This window comes from Microtus ochrogaster, chromosome 10 (assembly GCF_000317375.1).
Source record: "Microtus ochrogaster isolate Prairie Vole_2 chromosome 10, MicOch1.0, whole genome shotgun sequence".
Classification (NCBI taxonomy): domain Eukaryota; kingdom Metazoa; phylum Chordata; class Mammalia; order Rodentia; family Cricetidae; genus Microtus; species Microtus ochrogaster.
In genome coordinates this window covers 32,291,798-32,295,700 of record NC_022016.1, presented here as the reverse complement: position 1 = coordinate 32,295,700, position 3,903 = coordinate 32,291,798, and the positions used below count along the sequence as shown (strand labels likewise).

The window sequence follows — 3,903 nt, the reverse complement described above, 5'->3', positions numbered from 1 at the left end:
AAAAAAAAGAGAGAGATTGAGAATCATAGTAGTCAAAAGAGAAAACAGGAGGAAACTACAGTTGAGTTCAAGACGAGAACAGAACCACCACATTTAACTAGCGTGCTCTGCTTTCTTGTATGTTTTCCTATTAAAATTCGGGTGGAGAATTTGGTTTTGTTTTATTTTATTTCATCACATTCACATAGCTTTGAGGTGCTGAGGACTGAATCACACGCCTTGTGCAAGCTGGGCAAGCGCTTCACGCCAGTCCCAGGCTTTGTTTCACGTCCATCATCCCTTAGCACCGCGCCAGAGTGTGTGGTGTGGAGCCAATGGGTTTTTGAAAAATGAATAAATAATTGCATGAAGTGAAGACTTGAAAGATATATAGGAAATTAAATCGAGACTTCAATCAAGTAATTGGGTTTAGGAAAAAAGCCAAATATTTTATTAAACAAATATATCATGCTTATAAAGATTTTGCGCTACCATTAGTAAAGAAAGAATTCATGAAAGCACCCTACCATCACACACTGTGGACGGAAGTAAACATACGTTGTCCAAATTTTCAGGACGCTAGAGAACTATCTAGATTGATGTTATACTATTATGTATTAAGGAATTAATAGTTTATAACTTTTATTTTTAATTATAAGTTTTCTAATTCTATTCAAATGCTTATGGGTATAAAGGCCTTTTCTTATTTCACCTTAAATCATCAGCCCTTGACCTCTGCTGAGCAAACAGAAAAGATGTATTCTTTTGCCCAGAGAACCCACAGAACCGGTGCTGGGAAAGAAGAGGTTACCTAGTCCTCCTGCGTGGGCGTCGATGAGTGAGGCGGCCACAGCAATCCCCGAGGGAAGACCCAGCTCTTTGGCTGCCTCTGGTGTGAGCCCACTTCCAAGACAAGTTCCAGGAGGCAGCACGAGATTTCCTGGTAGACATGAGAGAAAACAAACACCCATCAGTTTGGAAAACTCGAACGTGAACAGAGGGTTTTCTAAAGAGAACCTTTTTGCTCCATCCTCCTTGCCTGCATTTTCTCAACTGCACAGAGACAGAAACCATGCACCCATAAAACAACCCTCTGCTCATTTTGTGATCTTGGTATATGTCTTTGATAGGCATGCAAACACGTGCTCCAAAAGAAACAGAAAAGTGACTTCTGCGCTTGCTTCCTATTGGAGGGTAAAGGAAAGAAATATTTTGTTCCAAGAAAGAATTTCTTAAATTGTGTATTCTAGCTGGAGGAGATAGGCCAGTTGAAACCTTAGGGGATTCTGCGAGGCTATTGCTTGCCCAGAAACAATTCTTCGGAATTTTGCAATGCAGTGACCCTGATATTTCAAGTGACCTTGACGTCCTGCCATCGGGGAGGCCTTTAGTTAATAATTTATTGATTCTCTAGCTTTGTGTGGGCACTGCTGGGCTGGAAAAGGCAGTTCTTGTTTTCGATCTAGTTAGGAAGATGAGATAAGGACACAGAAATCCATGTGAGGCAGAGGAAAATGAAATGATCTATCTGTTGTGAGGTATTTAACAGAGGCTGAACCCCTTCCACTCTGGAAAGTATTCTGTAAGTATTTCTGCCTTGCAGGGTCTGTGTAAGAGTTAGACCACATGTGTTCTGTAATCTCTATTGAGCCCCAGGATCCTAGGATTCTAAATGTGTGCTATGAGCTTCTTGAGCATGAAAGCATCACTTGTAATTGTTTAGGGAGCTTCAGGGTTAAGTAAAGGTGCCTTATATTTTCAGCACGTGCGTGTACACACACACACAATTACAAATGCACACACACACACAAAGACATATAGATATAGACAGACAGACAGACACACACACACACACACATAAGTGAAGATGGTAAATGGCTCTAAAGACCCTCTAACTGGAAATAAAACACCTCCCCAGTCCATGCTTATATCTATCTTAAATAATAAACTTCTGTCTATCACTAACTCTAAAACTAGGTTAGCCCAAAAGATTGATATCAATGTGGTGGGTTTTAGATCTTCTTCATTTAATATTGATTTTTAAGTCATTTACATTTAAAATTTTAAAACACATTGAATTTGTGTTCTGACAAACAAAGTATGTTTGGAATAATATGAGTGTGCAAATTTACTTTTCCAGCATTCATTTAAGAAAGGAAAGCATTTCCAGTGGAAATCTAGTATCTGAATTATGTTTGATGAGGACATAGAACATATACCAAAGATTTGTTCATTGATGAAAGGAGTGAACTCCCAAAGACAATGCAGGAGAGCTCTCACTGGTGGTGTGGACAAGGGAGAGCTGGCGGGCTGACTAACCCTGCTCAGGCCCAGAACAAGAATTATGTGTTGGTTCAGCCCAACATCCGTTCCATCTGTGATCTGCTGGAGCACAGAAAGGAACCAGTTCTTCAGACCCAGAGTTACAGGATCTCCACATCACAGGGCATCAGCAAGATAACCAGTGAGGGCCCAGCATCGACAGTGTAGCAGAAACCAGAAGCCTCAAACCAGACCAGTGACTCTCTCCATTGAACACTTGCAAGAAAAGATATATGGGTAAAAGCATCTATTGTGTGACTCACTGTACCACACTGCAACTTCTACAACGAGATTGGTTATTTTCTCTTTCTCTCTCTTTTTTTCTCTCCAAGTTTATTTTCTTTTATTGGGGCAGGGGAGGTTGCAAGGGCAGAGGGTGGACATGATAAGGCATGGGACAGGGAAATGAATGGGATGGAGATGCATGATGTGAAAGACACAAAGAATAAATGAAAAGGAAAAAAAGAGAAACTACTAAGACAGACAGACAGACAGACAGAGAGATAGAACAAACAGGATCCTATCTACAGTAGGCAAGCACACTACAACAGGCAACCACAGTATCACTGAACCAGATCCCAATACTGATATCAAATTAATAGTGAGATTCTTTACATTCACTTTTCCAGACTGGATGAATCCTTCTTCTATGACCTCAGAGCCAGCTCTCTAACCTGCCTCAGCCATTGATGGGCAGGGGTAGAGGAGGCTGTTCTCTGTCTCTTCCATGCGACCACATGACAGCTGAGGAATGGGGACAGCTATACCATGCTCACAACTTTGGGGCTGGGTCACCCAAAGTTCTGCCAATGAGGTTGCGCTCTATTGTGCTATTCACGTGGGGTGCAGGGTCTGCTCTCCCAAGTATTGTAATTGGGGGTGGGCAGGGGCAGCTCTTGTGCCCTTCTGACCTCAGGGTCAGCTCTCACACCTGCCTCAGGTGTTGCTCAGGTGTTGCCTCAGGAGGGAAGGGAGAGCTGGATTTATTCTTAAGCACAGCAAAAAGAACCATTACACCAATTGTATGTAGAAATGATGGAATTTTTTATCTATTAAGTTAAATAAGACATCAGAATTAAGTCATCTACTTTTTTTTTCTTGCTTTATCATGAGGACTAGCAGAGTTTAAAGTCTGCTGTGTTGCTCATACGCTATGTCTGGTAAATTGTGCTGGTCTAGCGAACACGGTTCAGATGCACAAGCAGGCATAGAAGAAGGCTAAGCACTAGTCTGTACTGAATTTCAGGACATAAGAACGTGGAAGAGCTGGATTCTGGATTCTGGACAGTCTCTTAGTTATGTCACCACATATATTCTGTAACATATGACAGACATTCCTCCTGGAGTCAACTCTTCTATCTTTGCTAAGAACATAGCATGCATTTTCTCTCTTCATTATGCTAATAACATCTAAGAGGGCTACAATAGGATCCAATTTTTGTCCCCATCTCACAGGTGTAGTAATATGAGCAGCAGGGCTGCGTCCCCGGCACCCGGCCGCCCACATGGCTAGCTTTACCCGAAATAATTACACGGAAACTGTATTCTTTTAATCACTGCTTGGCCCATTTCTATCTAGCCTCTTCTAGGCTAACTCTCGCA

At 41.8% G+C, this 3,903-nt stretch overlaps 1 protein-coding gene across 3 annotated transcripts in view; it reads right to left on the bottom strand.

The window, feature by feature from the left end:
- The window catches only part of Fggy (FGGY carbohydrate kinase domain containing), a 373,913-nt gene that overhangs the window by 192,113 nt on the left and 177,897 nt on the right, over positions 1-3,903 (bottom strand). For all 3 annotated transcript variants that reach the window (XM_013348239.2, XM_026781785.1, XM_005352745.2), the window contains exon 7: positions 791-919. In XM_013348239.2, the coding sequence (XP_013203693.1) occupies positions 791-919 (129 nt within the window). The remainder of the gene's footprint in view (positions 1-790; positions 920-3,903) is intronic.